Genomic DNA, 24,495 nt, shown 5'->3' with positions numbered 1-24,495 from the left:
AACTTTGATGCAAGTCATGCTTTACTAAATGATGTGTAAACTGGTTTTCCTGTTGCAGAGGTACAAAAAAGTTATCTATTTTTAGAATTATTTTTTTTGTTATTGTTTTTATTAGGTACTCCTACCCATTTTTTGGCAGTGCAGCCCCTATTATGACAAGTCCACCTGTAGAAGTTAGAAAGAACATGGAAGTCTTTCTTCCAAAGTCATATTGTGCATTTGACTTTGCAACTATGCCTCATCAGCTTCAAGATACATTCTTCAGGTAGTAACTTGCAATTTTTTAAATCTTAATTACACTTTTCTAGATTTTGTTGTAAATGCAGCCATGTTAAGATTATCAGTGCTAGAATTTGGTAAATAACTCAAGAACTAATGCGAATAAATACTTAATAGCTTACTCTTCCAGTTTCTCCATTATCATTTAAAGTCAGGAATTCTACAGTTCTTGATTTTCTCTCCTGCATACTTAGGTACTGTTGCTTACAGAAATAAATACAATTGCCATAAATTTTAAAAGTAAAGCTTGATAGCATCATTTTTGACAAAGTACTTCTTGAAATATGAAAATCTTTTCTTTTTAATATGCAATGTCCATATGATATTTTTAAAAATACAGCAGGTACCTGGAAAAGAGTTTGCAGTGTTGAGGGCTCTAAAACAGTTCTCCTAGTAGTTCCACCAGATTTCAAGAAATGATTAAGATGTAAAAAAAATCCTCAAAATAGTATTTTTAAAGTAGCTCTGGGGGTGCTGTATTTTGAGTGACAATGGCTAAAATTATTTTGTAAGTATTTATAAATTAAGATGATCAAGCTGTGTTAGCACTATTCTTTATGTCTCTCACTGTAACATTGTTAGTCCCCAGTTGAAGAAAGGAATGATAATCTGAACCAAGTGATTGAGAAGATACAAAGTCAGTCAGTCTCATTCCTCTAAGTGAAAGGCAGTGAAACTAACTCATATTTTGGCTTTTGTAACCATCACTGATTTAAGAAGTTACTTCTAGAACGTGAGATTCTTCTGAATAAGAATGCCTCCTGTTTCATTTTGGTGCCTGACACAAAGATCACTTCTTTGTTTCAGATTGCCTCTGCTGGTTGAATTGTGGCACAAGGATAAAACAGCCAAAGACTTACTTCTAGGAATGGCAAGGCTTCAGCTCTCTAATGTTTTGGCTTCAGAAAAGACTCGCTTCTTGGGTGGGAATGGTGAACAGTGCTGGCGTCAGACTTGCAATGAAACAGTCAGTTTCACAGCAGCACAAGGGTAAAACTATTTAAAAAATACTTAGCTCTGTAGCAAGTTTTCTAGAGTAGTTTGTTTAGTGTTTCTCTGAAAAACAGCTTTTTCTGCATAGCTTTTTGAATGGGTAAACAGGCTGCAGAGTACTGCAGTATGCAGAGGAGGGAATAGGCATCCAAGAGATGAAAAGCTAAATTGCCTCTTCATATTGAGCAGTGTATACACTACTACCAAAGTCATTGTAATAAACTTTTATGTAATCATGATCCTGGGTAAGTTAAACTTCAGATTAAGAAATAAACAATTGGAAAAAAGGTTCTGAGGCACTTCCAAAATTAAGTCACTTAATTGTATAAAAGTTCATATTCCATAATATATTTAACATTATTTGTCCATAGTATGCTTTTAGATACAACTAACTGACTTTGGTGAAAGTTAGGACAGATGCACCCAGAGAATGGAGATGTCTCCTGTTTTTTTCAGGATAGTAGCAGGGCTTTCAGCTTGTGTACATCAGAAGGAGCAGTATTAGCTCATACTCTGTCTGAAGACAAATGTTCATTTACATGGAGCAGTGCTGGGGCTTTATATTTATAGGCATATTGATATTTGTGTGTGTGTATTTTTCTATTTTTCTTTTTGATTGGTAGTTACTTCTGTCCTGTGTCCTTGTTGAAGATGATTAGTGTTTACAATCAGTGTCTAGACCTTCTTTTTTTCTTTGTAATGATGGAATTTGATTATGCCCTTAAAAATAAACATAATTGCTATTAAGACGGAGATCAAATTTAAACAGCTAATGCAACAGATTTTAGAAAATGCATTTTATATTTAACTCACGGGAGATTTCATGTTAGTGACTGGGTGTCTCCTCTCCTCCCAACTTAATAAGAAATTAACCTCAATAAAAAATTAACCTCTGGCTTTGCTTAAACTTCTGTGGGAAAGCTGGCAAGGCCTCATTCTCTGAAGAGTTACTTTAAGGTCTCACCGTACATTAAGCTTTATACTTTTTCCATTAGTTAAATGAAATCTGGTTTTGCACAAAGCATAACCACTAGATGGCATTCTCAAAATGTAATAAGGTCTGTGCTTTTCTGTGCTAACCCCTTCTTATCCTTGCTCTTGTTGGCATAACCTTCTTTTTACACTGGTAAGTTCAACAGACTTGTCGAATCATTTATTCGGATCTCTGAGGTTAACTAATGCAAATCTTGTTTTCTTTTTTGTCAGTAGCCAATGGAAAGTTCTAAGAATTTAATGCAGCCATTTATTTTAAATGAAGTATGAGCATTTATTGGATTTTTTCCTTTGCAAATAGAAGTATAGTGTAAAAGCCTGCACCCTTGTAAAAAGCATTTCAGTGTCATCTAATCTATTTGCTGAAAGTGAATTTCTGTGAAAACTACAGCTGTGGTTAATTCTTTCAGCATCTTGTTGCTTGGTATGTTCTGCAGCTTCCAGGTGACGAGTGATTGTGTAATTTGCCTTTCTGAGTGATTATCACTGAAATGAGAGGTTTTGTTTTGACCAAGATCTACAATTCAATGTACTTTTATTTGAGACTTTTGATCATTTGCAGTTACATGATTTTCTGTTCCTTCTCTTAATACCTTTCTGTGAAAAGGACTGGCTTTGTTTACTACAATTTGACTGTGATTTGAGATAAGGCAGTTGGAAACAAACTGTTCTTAAGCAGAAACCACAATTACTTTCACATTAGTTATTTAAAGTATCTGTTATGTAGGTATTGTTTCTGTGCAAGGGCAGGTAGATATTTTAACCTCTTTGTGATTTGAAGTTGCCAGTTTTCTATACTGAAGCTTCCAGAAATGTGTTTATAGAAATCCAAGGATGTTTTACCACAAATTATATGCTAAGTTACTTATATTATGGACAACTAGAAGGTTACTGTTAAAGTCTAAACAAGGAAAACTAAGGAAATTTAATGAGTATCTTAAGTTGAAGTCAGCAGCAGTGCCTGTATATGAACAGTTACGTCATTAGAAAGATTTAGGACTGTAGGTACAATTTTGGATTATTCCCTCATTGCAGGGATGTATTGATCATAGTAATTTGTTAGTTAAATAGGTTTCTAATGCCAGGTTTAAGTCAGAAGTCTTGACATTAATTCATAAACTAGGCTCTAACTTAACAATATATATAGGAGAGCATGTTTGAGCTCTCACATGGGCAAGTGTTTACAGATTCTGAGCTTGCACAGAACAACTTCAGCTTTGCTGTTTTGGGTGTTGTCTTACAGTTCTTTTTCTGTATCTTTAGGCAGTTTAACTTAAAATAACATTCTAATGCTATTTATAGGTCAGGCACCAGAATAGCAGAGCTTTCGTATACCATCACCTTGGAAGACTACGGACTTGTCAAAGTGCAAGAAGTTATGGTGTCAGATTCTTCTCAAGTAAATTTTATATAAATCTTTTCTTTTTCCTTTGAACATGTCTTTGACAACTTAAAGTTCCAATGAAAAATCCACTCTTATTATATCAGGATGTAGGTGCTGGTCAGCAACAGCATGTCCCTCACACTCAGCTTTGCCGTGCCCCAGAAGACCATCCAGAACCTCGAGAAACTCTGGAATACAAAGCAGCACTGGAGTTAGAAATGTGGAAGGAAATGCAAGAGGACATTTTTGAAAATCAGGTTTTTGCTCTTTTTTATTACCTAAATTATGTGATTGCCAGAGAAGTTTTCATAGAATTGATACAGATAACAACCTTAATTATATTTTATTTTAGTATTTCAAGTAAGAACTAAATTTTACTTATACAGAATATTAAAACTTCAGATGTAAACTACTCCATTCACAAATTTCATGCCCTTACTTAATGAGGAAGGTTAATTCTTAAGCAAGTGAAGAAAGTCCTGGGTTTGAACTGCAGAATACCATCTTCACAATTTTCCATTACTCTTTATAAAGTACAATAGATTCAAGATTCAAACTATTGATGTTAAATATTAATTCTATATTCTGTTAGTTGCATCTCAAAAACCATTGCTGTCTACTCTTGAAGTTGTTCTATGTGTTTTTGTTTACTTCTTTTGAAAAGGTAGTGAAAATCTAGTCGTTCTTTGGATATTTTTCTCAAACATGCATTTACTTTGCATTTTGTACTTCAGTTTAAGATGTCTTTCACTATCAGAATCATATCTTGAGCTATAAAAGTCAGCGTACTAAACACTTTTGCTTCAAGACTTAGGTCTGCTAGTACTCTAAAGGTGCACTTTCAGCAATTTTGATCTGGTTTGGGATTTTTTTTTTTCCTCTGAAAGCTTAAAAAGAAGGAAATGGTCCATATGCAAGCACTTGCAGAGGAATGGAAGAAAAGAGACAGGGAGAGAGAGGCGTTAGTGAAGAAAAAGGTAAGGAAATTCCTCCTTATATTTGCAGAAGGTCTAAATTGTTATAAATCTAACAAGGTAGTTGGTAACATGTATCAAAGGTTTGTAATTAAACTTTGCAGCTACGGATATGCGTGCAGCTACTCTACAACAGTGCAAAAGAATTCAAAGTAGCCTTTAATCATAGAATATTTGTTAGAAATTTCCTTAGATTAGTTTTGCTGTATATGGGAGCTGTTTGATTGCATTTTACTTGCCTGGTCAAAAAGCCCTTCTATGGCCTATGAGTTAGAAGTAAGTACCCCATTGCAAGTTCTTAAGAGCTAGCTACTTGTTTTATATGGAAATTTCTAAATAAAAGCTATCAATATTTTATACCTTTTCCCTCCTTTGTTTAGGTAGCAGAATATAATGTTTTGGAAGGACAGCTTCAGAAAACCCTGAGAGATCTGGATAAGCGAGAGAGACAGCTTTTTAACGCTGAATCAGAGGTAAAAATTGGTTGTGTTAAACAATGTAATTGCATTAGCTACTTCTATGAGGTTTGGGTTTTCACATAGTGACAACTGTGCTTTGTGTGTAAGATACTAACTAGACTCGTTCATAGTGATGTGTAGAGGAACCCTAGCAATTAAGCCCAAGTTTTGTTACAGCTACACTTTTTTAATGAAATAGAAATTCAGTGAACTTTTAAATGGGTTGCTAGGATTACAGAACTGTAAACCTTCTATTCTTGACAGAATTAATGTCAGTGCAGACATTTGTGTAACATTAGCATATCTCTGTTTTAAGTTTAGCACTGTCAGGTGACTGTTGTACACATACACAAGAGTGCCTCACTTCAAAAAGTAATTGCTAGATTGTTTGTTGAAATAGGAGAAGGTGACAAGAAGATCTGGGAGAAACTTTAGGTTTTGTTTTCCAACGTTTGCAGAGTTCCTACTTCTGTTTATTTTTTTCCAATAGTGACAGGGTGAAAGAGGATGCAGGAGAAACCAGTAACTACCACTGTACTAATACACCCAATCTGGCAAAGTGTGTGTCACTTCAGGGGTGCTAGTCATATGGAAAGAGAAAATAAACTGCCTATTCTTGTATTTCAGAACAAACTCAAAATTACGTAGGTAAAATACTGTGGTGTTTTAGCTGTGCAAACAGCTAAACTTTCTTTCCTCTTTGTAACTCAGATTAATTTTTCTAGCCTACTCATGCCTTCTGTGCTTGTAACAAAATTGATAATTCCCAACACAGAAAATCACTGGCTGAGCCAGTGTTTTGTTCAGTTCCCAGGCTGTCTGTACCTCAAGATGCAATTTGTGCTGTAAATGTTTTGATGTCAGCATCTGTGCAACAAAATCTCGTGCTCACGTTTAGCCAAGTGCATTTCAGTCTTAGTAGAAGTAGTTATTTTGAATCTTATGTAGATTTTTCTAAAAACTTGCTCAAAGTTTAGTAAGATTCTGACCTGAGAGCTAGAGATGATAAAAATCAGTGGATTCAAAAAAACATCTGGTCAAAATAATGTAGTGTTCAGTTAACAAATTACAGTTTGAGAAACAGGACATTGGAGAAGTTTCTATTCAGCTAGCAGTCATCTGGGACAGTAGCATCTTTCTAGAAAGTTCAAACGTGTCAAGGATTGGTCTTCTGTTTTATCTTGATGAGAAATTATCTCAATATGCTCAGTTTGAACAGTGCAGTCTCACTGACCTAAAGACTTTTTGGCTGTAGCTGTGACTTTCACACTCTGCAGTGAATTGGAATATTTAGCTTTTCACATTGTAGTAGGAAGGTGGAAGTGAAACCTGCCTTGAGCAATCGTGTAGAATCATTTAGATTGTACATAGGAGCTCCTGAGAGCTTTGTTTTTACAGTAGTACAGCAAGAGTATATTTGTAGCCCAAATACAATAATTGGCAGATTGGTAGTTAAACTGAAATTCAATAAGAACATATATAATGAACAGTTGAACAATTTTATTGTTTAATTTCAAAAATTAATAACAATTTTTCTGTCATGAATAGCAATAACCAGTTGTAAGACTTTTCAAGTGAAGCTCTCACTCCTATGGATTAATGTAAATATGTATCTCCTTTTAAGCTTCAAAGAGTAAAGAAGGAGCTGCAAGCAGAGCATGAACGAAATCTGCAGGTGCTTCAGGATTCTGTGCGTCGAGCCAGGGAGGAATGTGCGCACCAGCTAGAGCTAGAAAGGTCAAAAATCAAACAACTGGAAGAAGACAAGCTTCGCTTACATCAGCAGGTACGGACACAATAAAAGTAAGCATTTTTCTAAGAATACCAAGTTCAGTAGTTGTTTGGAGGCACTTGTATTCGGGCAACTTTGTAACAAACATTTTATTTAAATTTGGGATTTCTGTGCTGAGATCCATCTGTGTCAGTCTTGCTCAGTTGTATGGCCAGTTTGCACTGCGGTGCTTGTGATTATTTTTTCAACGTTGAAAATAAAGTTTCATTTAAAAGCTTACACTACATTAATAGCTAAAGAAATCAGTTATTGTCTTTGGCATTATGTCTCTGTCTGTTTTAAAAATAAATAGGTAAAAATGAAAGGTGTTAAACAGCAGTATCTTTTGTTCAAGTTCAATAGGTTATTGTAGTTCTGTGAGAAAAAGAATGACATTACATGAAGAGCCTGAACAGCAGTGTACATTTCAGTAACTTAAATAATTATTGTTGATTAACATCTAAGTAATTTCACCATGCAGTTAGTTTTATTCTTCTGTTGCAAAAGAATATTTCTTTTATCCTTATTGGGACGGAAGGGGGAACTCTCTTGTTATTGCAGTCTTCTATTCTGAGAGTAGTACTTTCTAAACAGAAAATTTAGACCATGTTCTGTTGTCCTGTAAGCTAACTTTGGCACTAACAACAAGGATAGTCTAGACATTTTTTCTGACTGTTAAAGTAAACTGTAAAAGTTAGTACTTATTTTTTTTAGCTGTTATAGCATTAGACACATAATTTGTTATTAAGTAGATTAAATCTTACAAATGCCTAAGTGTTCTGAAAAGTATTTTGTTTATGTAGATTAATTACTTGCTTTGTTTTTTGTGTCTAATATGTGATAGTGATAATCCAATATTAACTTTCACTGTTCGAAAAACTGTATCAGCCAAAGCCATATTTTTGTACATAGGAAGAGTTCTAATAGATTTTGGTGAGTTTTTGAGTTCTGTAATAAATACTGTTCTCAACATACATCTTTATTCGTTAGCATATGTCAACCACAGTACAGGGAACTTTTTAAAAATGTAGCTAATACAAAAATGTTGCTAACCTTGAAGATAGTTATTTTGACTATTCTACTTCAGAGCACTCACTGAACCGGGATGAAGAAACTGCAGAATGCAGTCCTATTCAAAGTGATAAGCGGATCATTTTTGCATTTTGTGTTGTTGGCAGCTGCCAGTAGCTCTTGTTCAAATGGCCAAATGCCACCAGCTAGTATTCCTAATTATTCATTCTTTCAGCTCCCACTGACCATGTTTAGCTTCAACAGGCCTTTTCTAAATAAAATAGAATCTAAATAAAGTAAAATCACAATCACTTTATTTTTCCTATTCAGAACAGACCAAAGACCACTTAGCTCAGTATTGTGGTGCAGCAATGGCTGGATTTAGATGATAAGAAAAAAGGAAGTGAGACTCTGAAAAAACTGCAGTTTTGGTATATCCAGCAATACCATTAAGGGGTATATGTACTCTTTGCCAGAATCAGTTTCAAACTCAGTAGCCATCAATGAAAGTTTTCTTCATGATCTCATATGATTCTTTTAAAAAACTATTTAGTATTGCAACATCCTATGAAATTTAATTATGTCTTTTGTATTTAAAAACTTCTTTTTATTAATTTTAAGAACATTTCTTACTAATTATGAAGGCGCCTTTAGTGCCTGTGCAACATACTGTTCCTGATTACGTAGGTGGCCGTTGTACTGTTTCTCTTCCAAACACAAGCCCCACAGTGTTTTCTCTTGTTTTGTACTAAGGCCATTTTTTTCTGGAGCATCCTGGCTGTCTTCCTCTGTGCTGTTCCTGCTATGCTTCAATATGTGATGGTTGTTGCCACATATTGAGCATGAGACAGGCTTTTTTCTTTTGCTTTGTTGGGGGTGAGGCTTTATTTGCTTACTTTGGAGTTTCACTCTAGGGCCCTGCTCTTTGTAATTTGCACAAGCAGAAAGTTTCTGTTGCTACCAGATGAGTTTCTTCTTTTAAGACCTTTTTGGATGTGGAATTTTTTGTCTGTGTGACTTTTTTGGGTTTTTTACTGCATGTTAAATGTTCCGGTATAAGTAGTCTTATTCCATACCTTTTAAAGGGATTTGTCAATACACAATTTCCACACTTAGACACTTAGAGATCTCTAGAATTCAACCTGTTTTGAGGTAAGCCCCACTATGTACAAGAGGAGATCTTGAAGCGTCCACCTTGAGGAGCATCTTTCTGAATAAGGAAGTTGTGCTTTATTTGTGGGATTTTTATAGTTTCTTCATGTCCATAGTTCTGAGTTCTCATAAGATATTCAATTTTTGAGTGTGTTTCCAGAACAAAACAAGCAATTAAATATTGTTTTAGAAGTTCCAGAGAGAGCTGATATTTCTAATAGCTAAAGCAATTGGTTATTGTCTTTAAAAATATTTATTGTTTTAAAAATAAATAGGTAAAAATGAAAGGTGTTAAACAGCAGTATCTTTTGTTAAGTTCAATAGGTTATTGTAGTTCTGTGAGAAAAAGAATGACATTACATGAAGAGCCTGAACAGCTCTTCATGTAATGTCATTTGGAATTGAAAAATGTCATGAAATTGTAGTTTTGTGTGAAAAAGAATGACAGCAAACTCTGTTTTTGTATCACTCCCTAGAAAATATCTTTGCTTTCTTATATCCATTCTGTAACAATTATAAATGCAAAAAGCAGAAATCTGGGAGAAAAATAAAGCTGACCCAATTAGAAGATCCAAAGAATTAAACTATTATTGTACTAGTAGAAATTGTTAGCTTTGAAACAGAAATGAGTTCTCTAAAGCATTTTTGCCCAGTATTTAAACTGTGGGATAGAATTCATGTAAATACTTGCATTATCTAGTTGGACATAAATACAAGATTAGCACATGGGATCATTTTCTACTGTGGAATACTTCAGTTCCATCAGGTGTATTAAGGTATTTATAGTTGAGTAATAGCTAACAGAAGAAGAAAATCTCACAAAAAGTTCTTAGTATTTTTAATATACTATAAAAAATGCTGTTAAACATTTGACTTCATTACTTTCTCTGTAGCAAGTAATTGTGTATTGGCATAATTTTTCAAATTACCCATTGTATGTAAAAAGCAAAGCACTCTCTTTATAAAAATCTTCTTGAAACTGTGGAAATACACTGTGAGGGCAGAGGTACTCAGCATTAAGTCATTAGTCACTGAAGCCTTTCTACTTTAGGCTTTCTTCTAAATCATTTGGCTGTACAAATTATTAGTCGTTTCCTTTTGCAGACATTCCTAAAAAAGTTATGCTGTGAAATTGAGTAAGTAATAAAATTTCATATAGTAGATAACACTGGCTTTCTTCAAAAGATGTGTAAATCTTAGTATTATGCTTTCTGTATTTCTTCTGCAAGTTGTTTTAGAAATGTGAACAAAAATGTGCATAAATCTTGATATTATGTTTATGAGGACAGACTTGTTTTTTTCTTTCCAGTACTGGGCAAAGATCCTTCTTAAAACTCTTCCTATTAAAACATTGCTGTGTGCCATCATCAAGAAATCATTAATTATGAATGTGTAACTTTCAGTGTCTGTTTTATATCAGATAATTGACAGTAAAATGTTGGTTCCAAGGACTAAGAGGTAACTTAAATTCTGTCATCTAATTATTTGTCTATGAATGGGCTTTTCTGCTAACTTGCATTTTGGTTTCTTTAATGTAGCTTTTTGAAGCAGAAAACAAGCATAAGACTTTAGAGAAGGAGTTCCAGCAATACAAAGAACAGCAAAGTAGCAAACCAGAAATCCAGCTACAATCAGAAATAAATCTTCTCACTTTAGAAAAGGTATGTTGGATTTTTCTAGTACTTAAAAATTGTCGCAATGGTGTGTTCACTGATAAAAGGGATGTAGAACACTACTGTGTGAGGAAGTGTTAATTTTTCCATTTTGGTTTACTTTTTCCAGTAATTTCACCAGGGTTTAAATATTCAGACACAAATAACATCAGCAATTGCCTTATTTCTTTAGAGGAAGCAGTAATGTTAGCCTCCAACACAGGAAAAAACCAAACCTATATATTTGAATAATGATTTATGATGGAGTCTCTGAACATTCTGTTTAAAAAACTGAAGAAAGATGATTTTCTTGAGGATTAATTTAAACTGGTTTTCCCTTATTTGCCTTTTCATAATTAAGTATTTCTGCAAAGAGGTTGTGTCATTTATCAATAAAATGGAATTGCTGTCATAAGTTGATTTGCTAGAAAGCCATATATTCCCACAGTAGAGAATTTAATTAAAACCACAGATATGGTCATTTAATGCTCAGAGTTATTTTGAGATTTGAGTAAAATTGTTGGTGAAATAAGCTGAAAAAAAAAAACGGCCAGGCTTCTTGGCACAAAATATACTCACTAATGTGGCCTGTCTGTATTCAGTCTGTATGTTGCTCTGTGCTTTAATAACTTGTAATAATGCAAACAACTGATGGAAAATATTTTTGTGCTTCTACAGACTTTTTAAGCTCTTACATTAAATATTTTTAGATTTCGTCTTTTTGTTAGATAAACTAAACAATCCGGTTCTTTAAGATCTTCACACACTTAATGAAAATAATTTTTGTCAGATTCAAAAGAAGTACTTCCTCAGAGGTGTGAAAAATACTTAATTTTTAATTGTGCTTATAAGTATTTTTATTTGTCTTTTAATACAAAATCTTTTGCACAGATAAACAAATTATTTTTTTAGCAGTAAAAACTTTGAAAGATGTATTTAGTTGGTAATATCATAGGTTCACACTAGATGCAGAGATTTTAGAGAAAATAATGTAGGCCATCAGCAAACTAAAAAAAAAAAAATCTATGTACCTTTTTGAGTGGGGTTTATCCATCAGCATTTTCATTAAATTAGTGTTTATAATCTTACTTTGAATCAAAAAAGGATGAGGGGATGGCTGATCTGAGAATCTTAAATTTAAGGTTACATCAGTAGATTTAGTGCTAAAAACTAATCTTTTTCTTTGTATAGATGGCCATCCAATAAAAATAAGGTTATATTTTAAACAAGAAAATGTTCTTGTGCCATAATATTTATGTTATAGTGTATAACAGCTTTAGATGATGTTGTATATTATGCTACATAAACACTTTTCTTAAACCAGACCCTTTGTATATATACATCTTTCAGTGATTGTTACTGCTGTTATTACTTCAGCTGATATGATTTTAATTGCTTTTAGGTTGAACTTGAAAGAAAATTAGAGTCAGCTACCAAGTCAAAGCTTCACTACAAACAACAATGGACAAGAGCTTTGAAAGAACTTGCAAGGTTAAAACAGGTATGCAGGTTTTCATTGGTCATATGAGACAACCGAGTTATTGTCATGTTGGAAGCTGCTGGGATTACTGTTAACTACTGTTTTCATATTATTAGTGTTTGTTTTTGCAAAGTAAAGCTCTCAGCTGTGCTTTTAACCAAAATGAGAACAGCAAAACTAGCTTGTGTTTGACTTTGAACTCAGGAAAGACCAAGGCTCAGACCTGCAAAGAAGGCTGAACTATTTAAAAGCAGACGCGATTAGAAAAATAAAAGGTTTACTTTAATTCCAAATAATTCTGCATCAGCTCTTCCAGGAAAATATTTTGCCGCAATCCCAACCATCTCGGACAGTTACATAATAACTGTTTTGTATTTTATTTGTATAATGAATGAAGGGTAAAGATGAGAAACAAATTTTCACTTTTAGAACTAAGGTTTATGTTTTGATGAATGCATAAAATGAAGAAAACTTAACTTACACTGGATGTGAAATTTTTCTCTGCTTTTGGAAATTCTAATCTCATGCTAATGTAATATACTATTTTACTTCTAGGTTTTAACAGAGCTCTTATGTGTCTATATAGATACAGTTATATACTTTTGACTTGAAATTACTCTGTTTAAATGTGCAGTAGTAGCAGTTTCATCCTGATTGAATCTGTATTACATGTTGTGTTTTGTCATCATCTGTCTTTCATGAATTCCAGTAAATATTAGCTAAACTATGTGCATAAGAATGGCTAGCATTTCCATTGGCCCTGACAAACAAATTAGTAGATCATTAATCCCAATCCATTCATGAACAAACCTTGACATGAGCACAGACCTTTAGTATTCGCATTTAGTAAAAGGTTTTTATTGCCTGTATTCACACTTACTTCCAACTTGAAGGAACAGTGTTGGGTTTTCTTAAAGATTATGGTACCTGCTTCATTTCTACTGATAGAATAATCAGGTTTTGGAGAATAAGAAGTTAAGCCTGTGTTCTTCTATTTTATAGTGCTTCTTTAGTCTGTATTTATGTTTGAAGAGAGTCAATGCACACCGCTATGATTTTTAGTTAGTAAGTTAAAACTTAAAACTAACCTTCATTTGCAGTCTTCAAATTGTACCTCTTTTGCTGAGTGACAAAAGGGGTCATATACAATTTGTGAAACATCTATGCTTGAGAAGGTGATAGGAAGAATATAAACCTTATCCCTCTGATTAAGATTTCTTCAGCAGTCATGAAATATCCAGCCTGTTTTTTCTTGCATGTTTTAAAATTTCCCATAGATTAAAAGCAAAGATTGTCACTTGCCACACTAACACTAATGTGTATCACTATCAGGTTCTTGTTACAAATTTCATCACCAAAGACCTGGTGAACTGATTTCATTAATATGTGTTGATGGTTTCAACTGAACCTCTTGATGAAAGTCTGAACCATGAAATAAGTTGGCATGTGCAGTGGATTATGCTACCTAAAACTTCTACAACAGAACAAACCCTTTCAAATGCAGTTTCTTGTGGTTTTTATACTCCTTGTGCTTAATCTATACTTAAAACTTTTATCAATAGACTAAGTGGCTTTAAAGAGCCAAATAAAAGTTGAAGCAAATCTGATTAAAAAAAAAACTTGCTGTGTTTTAAATATAAATTTGGAAACTGTAGCTTAAGGAATTCTAGGTTTGCTTTAGTTCAGATGATTTGTGCAATTGTGCATAGTCTGACCAATTTCTTGTTTGAATTGGATTAGTACCATGTTAATTTTGTGTTGCCTCTGGTGAATAGCCACAGGGCTGTAATCTGTGCCAGTAATTTGTCACACCAAAGCTCTCTAGAGAACTACACAAAACATTTGTGTAGTGAGGATTAGACGCTGAAAGCCGTATCTTAGATTGTTAATAAATGTTAATGACAAAACCCAGCTGGTAAGTCTTGGAAATGAGATCTAATGCTTTGTGCCCATTGCCAAAAAAATGTTTAAACAGAGATTTCCATTACTTAAAGGTGACCTGGTGCAGTCAATTTGTGAATTAAAGAAGCATAATCTACAAGCTAAGCATTTAGTAAAATGCTCTTCTGATTTGCAACCATAAAAGTCAATGTTTCCTTAATTATAAAGTTTTCTTTTACTTTGGAACTAGTTTAGCACACATCTGGGATAGTTTTGTATTTTGCAGAATATAAGAGACACTGCACATAACTTAAAGTATGATATGTTAATAGAATATGATCTAAGTTTCTCCATGGGTAGGACTTCGAATGCTAAACACAGTGCCAGTTTTATTGAAGTACAAAGGCACACATACATCATATTTACCTGTACTTAGAGAATACAGAAGTTAGTTAAATTTAAATTAGTTTGTAAAATTGAGTGACAATAGACTTCACCCAGCTTACTTATCTTTTCTCTTTTACTCAGTAAAAGTCTGTATTCATGCTTCATTTGTTATAGCCCTGTTCAGCTTTTAGGGAGACAAAAATGTCATCAAATTAACTACATAATCTGTGCACCCAGGTAAATGTTAACATTTCTGGAGATTTCAAAAACTCTTTCAATGTTTGGTGATTGGGTGACCTAAGTACTACACAAATGAGATTTCCTATTTATTTTTTTTTTATGTGAACATTATTTCTCAGAGGAATCATCACTATTTACATGAAATTGCATCCATGTTTACACAGAACTTAAATATCAAATTTAGTACCTGTCTGGGTGTAAGAAACATTTTATCAAGACAAGAATCAAAATTGGCAGAAATGTCATTTTCAGAAGTTGATTATCTCAGTTAGATTTACTCTAAATCGCCAAAATCTCAAAATGTGCATGCATCCACTGTTCCAGAAGAAGTATTTTTATAAGTTTTCTAATGTGTTTGTCCTACAGACCTGTTAGAACCAGGACTGAGGTATTTGTTTAAAACAGCATAGACCATATTAGCTGGCTGACAATTCATTCTGTCTTGTCCAGTATATTGCTTATCCACTCAGTAATTAATTTGATTTATTTATAAGTAATTTAGCCAAGGTTAGGATGTAAATCTTTGGTAAAAAAAATTAAAAGGCACACACACACAAAAAAACCCCACAGTTGAAAGTCTAAATCTTGGTTAAAAACTGTGTCTTGAAACCATCCAGGCCCTCCTACTGACTTGTCAGCTCTGGGTTATTTTCAGAAAACTTTACTTGAGTTCCTTAGCTTCAATCGTAAGTTTTTCCCACAGACTTGCATGGTATGTATGAGTGGGAGAGTGAATAGTGGCTGCTATTTAGCCATTGTTTAGTCTAGTGTATGTATGTTTACATCTCCCTTTTGGATTTATAGGCAGCTATGGCAAAATAAAGATTGTGCTTCCTTGATTGAAGATCCTCTTAACTAAAGCACCTGGTGGCATACAGGGATTCTTTAATGATCTGATTATAATTCAAATTTTGATGGTTTTTTATTATCAGTAATTTTTGTTAAATGCTGATATTTCTGTAGTATCGTAAGTTTCAAAACGTGACTGAGATTTCCACCATACAAGCTTTTAAAACAGTATTGCATTCCTCAAGCACTACATTAGAGATGAAAACTGGTGAAGAAAATTAGTAAAACCTTCAAGTATGTTATCTGATAACTAGAATGCAGACTTGTTTGGTATGGATTTATTTTGTTTGTGGAGGAAAATGGAAAAATGTGAAATTAATAAGGAATATTGTTGATAAGTATAATTTAAGGAGATGGGTGAGGAGCTGAAGAAAAGGGAACAAGAGGAGTAGGAGGATTAGAAGTGCTGAGAAAGTAGTGCAGGAGAAGGTGACTACACCAACTAATACATATTACAGAGATAATTCTTGGTGTTCTTACATATGCTATTCTTGATTAATCTCTTGCTGCCTTACTGTGGGATAATGGCTGATGATTGGGTGATGGTGTAAGTATAATGTATTTCCAAGTGTTCTGAGTTTCTGGTGGGTTTTCTATTCTGTTCATAAAGTTGCCTTTAGTGTCCAGCAGCTGATGATTCTGGAGTGTTCCCTTAGGTACAATTTAAAAATACAAAAGGTTAGGAACAAAAATAGTAGTACTTCTTATTGAGATTTGAAATAGCCTGACTGTATAGAATAAGCAGTTGGGAAGAAATCTGAAAGATTCCTTATTTTAGGATATATTATAGGAGTAAAATTTGGAAAGTTAGCCAGAAAGTCTTGACTGAGAGTTTTCAGCATGCAGCATGTATGCACTTGTGTGCACTGAAGTACACTTGAAGAATACCGAGTATTCAACAATAACTCAATTTTTCAGTATACACAGAATAAAATAAAGATTGTTGTTTCAACAAAGGGATTTAGAAATGTTGGACTTAATTTTATGCATATAGTAAATGTGCAGAAGTGTTTTATTAATTGAAATTTTGTTTTGAAACATCTCACAATAAATTCTGCTATTTTTCAAGTCCTGCCATACAGTAGAGCTCTGTTCCTTCCCTATTTAAAAAAGAAGAATGCTTGTTGCTCAGTGGTTTTTTACATTGTCATGGAAAAAGTGGATTTAATACCTGAGTATTAAAGATAAAGTGACACCAGTTTCATCACTGATATGTGTAAAAAATCCTTCCTTCTCTCTCACTATAACAAGATACAGTCTTTTTATGGTCTCCCAATAGATCATAACAGAATTGTATATAAATTAATTTAAAGTGAGCATGCCTCCCTTCTTATCAAACTGTTGTAAATCCTTTGCCATCTTCTTGTATTGATGGATTATTAGGAAATGGGCTTCTCGTGCTCTGCTAAGAATGGTATACATAGAACAAGTTTTCTGTTATGCACCCTACAAATTGTTATGACAGACTTTTTAAAGGAGTCAAAGACTAATGTTGGGAAAGACATTTGAAAAGCACAGAATATGAAGTGTGTAATGTAAATTACACACAGGATCAATCATGAAAGAATCCCTTCTCACTTGTTTTAGTGTCTGTTTTCTAAGCTGGACTGTCATGAACTGAATGGTAGGAAAATCTTGCTACAGAAAATGTTGATTTTTAGTTTTTTAATTTAATATGTTTGTGCTTAAATGTTGCTATTCATGGCCATAACATGGCACATCTCTAAAATTCTTGACTTTCAGTGACTTCAATTAATCTGGACTTTTTCCCTTTACACGCCAAATAACTAAGTGCCAAATATTTGCCATATTTACATCATAATTTTATTAGTAATCAAATTAGATATGAAATCTCATTTATCTGAAAGGAATTCCTACCCAATATTAGCTTGGAGACAAAATGTACTGATAAAGGTGTTTCTCTCCTTTATTGAGTAAAAAAGAATTTAGCACGCACTATATTTAATCTTGCTTCCCTACAAATCTAGGACCATTATCCCTAGCAAAGAGTATACTCACTAGCGATGCTGGTTGTGGTTGATTTTGTGTTTGTTGGGTTTTTTGATAGAATTTTTCTCCAGAGAAAAATATCAAAAGGAACAGGAACTGAACAAATGATTCTGCAGAAAAGGCTCACTTTTCCTTCCTCTCTCCTTGGCTTCTTCATTATGCTCTGTTGTCTCTTTCTTGGTTTAATTAAACATTATTAAAGATATTTATTTAAAAGTTATGTTTCTCAAATGAATTTGTTCAGTGAGGGCATAAAGGACCAATCTATTAAATAATGCTCTGATGAATATGAAAGCATTGGGAGTAGTGTGTCCTCTTTGCGGTCTGATAGATACAGTTTAAAATAGACATTGTTCTCTTAACATTAAGAATATGTACTTCGTCTATATACCACTTCTTTAAGCTAGTCTAAAATGCCTTTTTTGCTCTCAGGTTGCCATTGTGAGCATGTTGCTGTGCAGCAGAAACGTATGGATCATTGAACTTCGCTGCCTCAAATAGTAGTAGCACATCAGGATGTAATGAAACCTGTGGTCCCACAGGCTGCTGCAGTTATGCTTTTCTTCTGCAGTGCAGGTGGAAGAGCACTTTCAAAATTTTCCCTCATAGATCAGAGTAATATACTTCACAAACTGAAGGACTGGATTAGAAGGCTCCTACTCAGTGTAGTCACAGCATTGTGATGGTTTGTGTTTATGTGAAAGCATTGCTGTCCTAGTAACAAGTGCTACTCTGTTTTGCATCACTTTTCTAGTATTTTGGTTTTGGTCAATTTTTGCACAATGTACCTTCAAAATTAATTTTCTCACAGAATTATAGAGATACACCAATTTTACAGACTTGGAGTAATACCTACTCTCTGCCTCTTGCATCAAATACTTCAACAGTACTGCTTTATATGTAGGGATTTTTTTTTTTCAAGCACATATATCTATCTTATTTCAAAACTTTCTGTGGTCAAGAAGCTCCTTGTGTGCTCAAGCATATTGCTTAATTGATTAACTTCCATTCTTTCAACAACTTGAATTATGTCTCTAGTTTGAGGCATGCCTAATTTTGAGTTTCAGCCATACTTTTCATTGGGTGAGAAAGACCCAGCTAGCTGAAAGGATGTGAAATATCAGTCTGGTCTGTACAGAGGCCTGCAGTAGGTGCACGAGATCTAGAAAAGTAGCTTGGATAACTGAATAGCCTCCAGCAGCCCTCAGTCAGTTAAGTACATTGTGAGCCAGCAGGTGCATTCCGGCTATTGTCTTTAATGGACTTAAGTGAATGTATTCTTTATTTATCTGTTTCCTTTTCAAACTGCTTCCTTTTCATTTTTAACTCCATAGTATCCCACTCTTTACACATCCACTTTTTCCCTGCTGAATTTCATTGTAACAGAAGCAAACTTCCATAGTGATTTCCTCATTAATGAATATGTTGAAGGGTAGATTCTTGTGGAATTCCACTTTGGCCTTTTTGCTGTTGTGGAGATGATCAATTGCTGTTCTTTCTCTGGTGTTGTAAACCCTGAGTCAGCTGAGAGGGCTTTTTGCTGTGACTGCTTAGTTGTGTGTTTGGTAGGAGGTTTCTTTAGTGTGGTGTTTGGTTGGGTTTTTTAAGACTGGTGGGAAGAGTGACTTTTATAGAAAAGCTAGATTAATTCTTCCTGGTATACCCCTATGACCTGTTAGGTTTGGGTTTAGTTATGGTTTCAACCAGTTTGGCCGCTATGGAAGTTAAGTTCTGCTGGTACTTTCTGGATATTTCTAAGGCCTCTATTTAAATAAAGAATAAAATAAAAAATGGAAAAATAGTTATTCCTGTGGTGTAAACACCAGTGTTGGTAATGGATTAAGACTATCCTTCAGTCAGTGTCATAACTTTTTGTTTAGATTTCCTTATAACTCTTGAAAATTTTAAAAACCAGCAGTCTGTAGTAACCTGTTCCTTGTTTAATCTACAAATGCATACATATACTGTATGTATTTGTGGATTATTCTCAGCCCAAGGCAGAATAGGTTTTGTTACAGCGTTCTTCAACCCTTTCTCACATAAAAAAGGATCTCTCTCACATGGGAATATCCTCCTGCAATGAATTCTTGATGGAGAAGGAAGGACTATGGCCTTATCTTCACCAAGTGCTTTTTCTATGCTTCAGTCATCTATCAGCTGCAGACTCTGGCAGGATTCCTGCTTCTGGTTTTTTATTAGTATGTATCTCTTTAGCAAGATGTTCTTCAAGATTTATAACCTGTCTCACTGAAGTTTTAACATTTTATTTGGCTGGCTGGTGTATTGAATTTAGTATAAAAACTAAGTTTTTAGATTCTTTAGGGTTGATTTCTTGTTGAGTACTTCTCTGTTGTGTTGTCTAGTCACATTAACAGTTGAAGCCTCTTTTAAACCAATTCCTTTTGAAATTCAGATCTTCTTGCCCACTATTGATCATCAGCAGGGAGTGTTTAAAATGCTGGCAGCTGGAATTCAGGAAACTACCTTATTAAAAATCTTTCAAATAATATGAGGTTGACTGTGGAAATAATATGCTTACACATATCAAGCAAAGAAATTACCTTTTCTTAACCTGCATAATAAATATAATATGGATTATATTAATAATGAAACGCTCCAGATGAAAGCAATGTCAGAATTGCAAAGATAAACTTGTGCTTCACAATATGCCTAGATCCAGGATGTTTATGTCACTCCCATCTTATTTGGTAACTGCCAGAGGTCTTCTGTCTTATTCTGGGTGTAAGACTGACTGCACAGTTAGTGCACAAGGTCATATGGAAAATGACAGGGAGAAAAATTAATGAAGAGAGGACCATGTTTACTAAACCACTTTAATGTCATGAAGTGGATTCAAGCCTTCTTTTTTTAGTATCTGTATAGAGCTTAAAAATTAGAGCCAAGCAAACTTTTAGAATAGATAGACTGATTTCATTAAAACCACAAAGTAAGTTACCTAACATTTGACACGGTACTATACAATTGCGAAAGGACCCCTTGCCAGAAATTTGTCTCCAAGGCTTATTTTTTAACCACAAGTTGTAATTTCAAAAAGCAGTTCTTAAAGCTTTGATACTAGTCACTATGGGGCTGATGATGGAAGTTTCCTGCAGCTATTTAGCTTTTATTTTCTAAAAAAAAATTTCATATACCATATAGTGAAGGAACAAATCTCAGTAGCTTGAGCAGTTCCAGAAGTGCAAGTTTTATGTCTACCAACTTAAGCTAGAGTTAGTAAGAGAATTTGTTAATAATTTTGCTGTTATGTTAATGGGCAGATATCTCTAGGCTGCAGTTGATCCAACCTGGACAGGTTTACTGTGATGATGATAGTCAGTGGTCTTACTGCATTATAGATATCATTAACTAAGATGTTTTGTTAACTCCTACATATCTAAAACTCCTGGAGATGTAATTGACTTCATTCCTAAAGTTCTGCTCTGTTGCTATAATTAGCACTTTTAGATGTAATGGTGTAGTCAACTGAGTTATATCTTCACCCTTTCCCGTACAGCGTGAACAAGAGAATGCAATGGCTCACCTTAAAAAGCAGCAACAAGAGCTCGAGCACATGAGGTTGCGCTATTTGGCAGCAGAAGAAAAAGAGCTGGGGAAAACAGACCGTCAAGAGCTGGAGGATATCAGAAATGAACTTAACAGGTATAAGAAGTATTTATAAGATTCCTCCCCGACTGTTGCCTTTCCTTCTATTTCCTTGCTGTGAGTCTCAAAACAGGAGAAGATTCAGTTAAATCAAGATTATAATTTGCTGTCAGTTCAGTGAAAGAACATGGTTTAGTGTCCCTTAGGTAAAGATTGCATATTTGTAAAATGCAACACTACAGCAGTGTAGAAAAATCCATGTTTAACACCATGTAGTTTATTTTTTGTTAAGGTCACAGATGCACAGCACCAAGTTTTTTGTCTGTTTTAAATCATAAGTTCTAAGCATAGCTGCTGTGTTAAGAAAAGAACAAGTCTTATTTTATTCTGATTTTGAATACATAAAATTTTAAATTTATCTAATGTTGTGCTCCTAAAGCTGTCGTGCACTAGTTTTGTATGTTGAACCCTTTTAATCTGAGTACAGATTACATTACCAAGCAGAAACCTTGATAGCAAGTATAGTTACTTATGCACATACAGAAGCTTTTGTTAATTTTTAAGTATTACATTTCTTTTTAGTTGTAGTTACTTTTCCCAGAGACAGAATAATTTTTTTGCCTTCCACAGATTTCTTTGTTTTACTTTGTAGTTCAGTAGATAAACTAAAGACTAAATACAAAGATAATCAAAATGAGGATTCATATTCTCTAATTATTTCTTTATCTATATCAGGCTGAAACAACAAGAAGAGGAGAGAAAGAAATTGCAGGATGCTAGAGATAATTCTTCTGGCAGAGTGGATAGTCTTCATTGTAGAAAAGTAAATGAGAATACAGATGATTACCTCTCTCGTCTGATAGAGGAGAGGGATACCCTACTGAGGACAGGAGTCTATAATCATGAAGACCATATTGTAAGTGAACTTGATCGTCAAATCAGAGAAGCTATTGCAAAAAGGAACATCACTATTTAAAAGCATGCAAAAAGTTTTAGAAAGAGCCAAAATCTGAATAGAATGACTTTTATAAGCCTATAGTACTTTGTGAAATATGTAACATTGTGCTTTGTTTTGCACATTATGGTCAGCTCTCTTTGAAGTCAATGTAAATACTTGCAACATGTCAAGTTAAGCACAGCTGTAAGTTTTATGGGGGCAATGACTGTTTGTTAATGTTTTTATACTCATATGTATATATATATAATTGTGTGTGTGTAAATATATTTATCTTGTATACCCTCTTCTTAAATATTTCCTACCTCTTTTTGGATCACCCTGATTAGGTTTATTTGTAATATTTTTAATACTAATTCTAAGAGGCTTTTAGTCCACGTTGTTATGATTTCATTCAGTTTTTAAAAATATCTCTTCAGCTATACTAGGGCAAAATGACGTCAGCTGTTTTCTCTGACGAAACTCTTAATTCTGAACTGAACTGAAGCACTGACTGAGTGTTAGTTCTTTACTAAATGACAAATAATCAACTTTTGCTTCTCTGACTGCAGCTGACATAACTAAGGTATGTAATAAATAAGAGACAAGATTTTGAGTGTGAGGGGGAAAAATCAAACCTTAAGAGACTGAAGCTGAATCAGTCATTAAGGAGCCTGATTGCCCAGGGTTGCCCTAGCAGTTTTGCACATGTCTGGTAAGGCTATACACCCAGGAGGGTGAAGAGCTTATTCAGAAGTATACATGCATTCTTATATCAATCCCTAATGAGGGAAGATACCTGAAGCCACAATTCTGAGCACGAACATAAAACAAGATCTTCTCTAAGATGTTTTCTTTAATCAGGATGTAACCACTTTCAAGTTACGAAATATGTGTTTCAAAACATGTTAACTCATTACCACTTAATTGTATGTAAAGTTTTTGTTTGATTGTGGAAGTACAAACAGCATGCAAGGGAGAAATCCATAATTAATGTTAGTTTGTCCATAATCATAATTGAAAAACTTTTGTTTTCCAGTTTTCATTCCATTTCTGTTAGTTTTGTGTGGATCTACCTAGTAACAGTCACTTACAACACTGTCCATTCAATAAGCATTCTTCTCTGTCCTGTAGGCACAACTGTTTCCATTTGAATGTCAAGTGCAAAAACCATCTTATGATTTATTACTTTTAGAATGAACAAAGATACCAATGGAAAAAATAGTGGTTTAGGTTTTTTGCATAAAATCAGTGAACTTTCATGGAGAGGCTTGTATACATGCAACCTTCCTGTTTTGTGTGGCATTAATTAAAAAGTGGGAGGAGGGGTATTTGTATCTGGGTTTAGCTCTCCATGCATTGTTTGTCCTCCTCCTTACTATGAGTGTAGATCCTGCTAAATGAACTATTCATTTAGATTCCTTAGAAAAGTTATAAACAAGCTGTATAAACATTGAGATCATATTCCCTGAGGAATACTTGAATACTTATCAATACCAGACTTCGTAAGAAATGCTGTTGTAAATGTATTTTTCTAAGTAGTGTGCTTGGAGATGCCTCTCCACTAGCAAAGAAGAGACCACCCTCTGAAGTCCCATAGAAATCCATGAAATGCAATTTCTCAATACTTTTTATGTTGTGCAGTGTGATATCACTGATGCAGGGTTATATGCAATTATTATAAATGATGCAATTGGCTTCTATCTTGACAGGAAAACTTGTTCATGGCTTTTTTTCTTCAAATGCTTGCTCACTTGTGTAATTTCTTCTCTAGACACTGGAGGGTGCCTGAGACTTAAATATTGCAAAGACAGTGTTGACTAAATTTTCATTACTGGTTGCTTTTTGAAGTGGTGTTTTATGACTTTTCAGGTGTATTATTTTATGAAATAAAATGAAATTAAAATATTAAGGACTTTGCATTGATCTTTTAACTATGAATTTGAGCAAATTTTACTATTTTCAGTCATATGACAGTCTTTAGTGCTTGAATCTGTAAAATAATAAATTTGTTAATGAAAGTTAATTGTCACTTTTCGGGTTTTTTTAATAATTAATTTTTAAATTGAATCTCTTCTGTGGCATGCAAAAAAATTACAATCATGTTGCTTTATGGTTTAAAAAGAAACCTGGGTTTTTGTTCTTGCAAATCAAAGTGCTGGGTAAAATGAAACATGGAATGCTTGTTTTTAAAAATGTTTATAAGCTTCTTCATTTAAGCTATTTTGGGTCCATTTAGCCACTTGAAAGATCACAGCTTACAAGGTGCAAAGCATAAATTTTGTGATTATTAAAACAACTTACACAGACTATATTTTGTTTTATAATAATTACTCTTAGTGTTCATTGTTTGTATTAGAATGAGGAAATTATGAATAATCTAAGCTGCATGTTTTAATTTAATTTTTTCCAGCACAATTTGTCTCTGCTTCAGCCTGAACTAG

At 33.9% G+C, this 24,495-nt stretch overlaps 1 protein-coding gene across 1 annotated transcript in view; it reads left to right on the top strand.

Moving 5' to 3' along the window:
* CEP120 (centrosomal protein 120) overlaps positions 1–24,009 on the top strand; it is a 37,046-nt gene extending 13,037 nt beyond the window's left edge. Inside the window, exons 11-21 of the mRNA XM_064736399.1 lie at positions 116–265; positions 1,087–1,269; positions 3,568–3,664; positions 3,754–3,906; positions 4,537–4,626; positions 5,004–5,096; positions 6,706–6,867; positions 10,554–10,676; positions 12,070–12,168; positions 21,029–21,174; positions 21,853–24,009. Of these exons, the coding sequence (XP_064592469.1) occupies positions 116–265; positions 1,087–1,269; positions 3,568–3,664; positions 3,754–3,906; positions 4,537–4,626; positions 5,004–5,096; positions 6,706–6,867; positions 10,554–10,676; positions 12,070–12,168; positions 21,029–21,174; positions 21,853–22,093 (1,537 nt within the window). The 3' untranslated portion in view covers positions 22,094–24,009. The remainder of the gene's footprint in view (positions 1–115; positions 266–1,086; positions 1,270–3,567; positions 3,665–3,753; positions 3,907–4,536; positions 4,627–5,003; positions 5,097–6,705; positions 6,868–10,553; positions 10,677–12,069; positions 12,169–21,028; positions 21,175–21,852) is intronic.
* Positions 24,010–24,495: the final 486 nt, after the last annotated feature.

The sequence above is a fragment of the Zonotrichia leucophrys genome, chromosome Z (genome assembly GCF_028769735.1).
Source record: "Zonotrichia leucophrys gambelii isolate GWCS_2022_RI chromosome Z, RI_Zleu_2.0, whole genome shotgun sequence".
In the NCBI taxonomy this organism is placed as follows: Eukaryota; Metazoa; Chordata; class Aves; order Passeriformes; family Passerellidae; genus Zonotrichia; species Zonotrichia leucophrys.
The sequence above is the reverse complement of the archived record's forward strand: the minus strand, read 5'-3'. Positions and strand labels throughout refer to the sequence as shown.